Source organism: Octopus sinensis, unplaced genomic scaffold (assembly GCF_006345805.1).
Source record: "Octopus sinensis unplaced genomic scaffold, ASM634580v1 Contig11546, whole genome shotgun sequence".
In the NCBI taxonomy this organism is placed as follows: domain Eukaryota; kingdom Metazoa; phylum Mollusca; class Cephalopoda; order Octopoda; family Octopodidae; genus Octopus; species Octopus sinensis.
Genome location: NW_021832382.1, coordinates 127,115 through 128,660, shown reverse-complemented (window position 1 = coordinate 128,660; position 1,546 = coordinate 127,115). Strand labels below are relative to the sequence as shown.

Below are 1,546 nucleotides of genomic sequence, written 5' to 3'. Positions count from 1 at the left end.
AAAAAAGCCCATTTGAGAAAGTTAGGATGATTTTGTACCTTATGATTAAAATATATTCATAATCGAGCCAGTATTGTAATAAAGAACCAGGGCATATAAAGATTCGAAACATTAACGTCGGAAATCTTGCACATTAGCTGTCAGGAAAAGTCGAAAAAGTTAAATTGATGACAAATTATCCTTGAAATGGGACTTCAATGTCATAAATAATGAAAAGAAAATAATCTATAGGTGGATTCGGGGTTTTCTCTGAATTGGTGATAATATGAATTGTCGTAGTTAACAATCAGTCAGAGATGGCAAAGCGTAGTGAGGAAAGTGTACTTTGGCGAGTTGTACTTTGTTTGAACGTAACGCGCATTCATCAAATCATGCCGGCGCAGAATTAGATAGAAAAATTAAAGTTGTCGCTTAAGCGTGAACTATTAGCGTTAGGTTGGTCTACCACATTTACCACATTCAATTTCTGTGTTTATATCCATATTAGATATTATGGACAGCGAATCCTTTCCACCTCTCAAAGCATCAAGAAATGACGAGACGAACGAAAAGTTGACTTGCATTGGCAGCACAGCCTTCCAGTGCACTGTCCTCCCCCAACATTGGCGATCCAACAAGAGTCTTCCAACTCCGTTTAAGGTAATGCATGTTCTGGCATGTCTTGTGAAAAATAATTAATTTGATTTGTTTGACATTAATATCTTGATTATATTAAATCGTTGTAATCAAGGACTGTGCTTGTGCTTTAATCAAGGATTTATTACATTTTTACTCCCATTAATGTTTTAGATTATGACTGGCACTACTAACATTGAAAACGGAATTAAAGTGTCGGTAGCAGCTGGAAACGAGGACTACCCGAGTGCAGAACTACGCAACTCCACAGCAATAGTTAAAAACGGGGTGGCAAAATTCAATGATCTCAGATTTATTGGTCGCAGTGGAAGAGGTACACTATTTACAAAAATACATTATTTTGTGGTCTATGACGCTGTTTACTCGATTAATCATTGTTTAGGCAAAATGTTTAACCTAACAGTCACTGTCTTCACGTTGCCTCCTCACATTTTGATTTATCAGAAAGCCATTAAAATTACTGTCGATGGCCCACGTGATCCAAGGACAAAAAATAGTTAAATTTTTATTATCTAAAAGTACAGAGTCCAGAAATGATTTCTACGCAAAACCACTCTACTCGCTTCCTGTCCAGCCACAAGGGAGTGAACTCAGTTCCAATCTTGGGTATTCCTTCTATTTTATGACGAAGGATAAGTTGCATGGAACCCTGCGATATGTCTTCGTGTTATAATTCAACTTCTGGGCATATACAAGTGGAGGCAGTACAGAACAGGAAAGATCAATATTTTACAACGCATCCGAGGAAATAAAAAACGACGAGATGCATTCAATGGACCAAAACCAGAATATTCACGACCCTTCCGTATATTCGATGTTTGAACTATTTTAGACCTACGAATGGATGGTGAGCGACGTCCTGGCTTGTCAGGATAACCAAAACTACATGGTCTTCAATAACGGGAATAAC

The 1,546-nt window shown here is 37.6% G+C and overlaps 1 protein-coding gene across 1 annotated transcript; it reads left to right on the top strand.

The window, feature by feature from the left end:
- Positions 1 to 436: 436 nt before the first annotated feature.
- Positions 437 to 1,137, top strand: LOC115228987 (segmentation protein Runt-like). The gene is made up of 3 exons (XM_029799421.2): positions 437 to 639; positions 790 to 949; positions 1,019 to 1,137. Exons 1-3 carry the CDS (start codon positions 493 to 495, stop codon positions 1,135 to 1,137), a joined length of 426 nt encoding a protein of 141 aa, XP_029655281.1. The 5' UTR covers positions 437 to 492.
- The last annotated feature ends 409 nt before the right edge of the window (positions 1,138 to 1,546 follow it).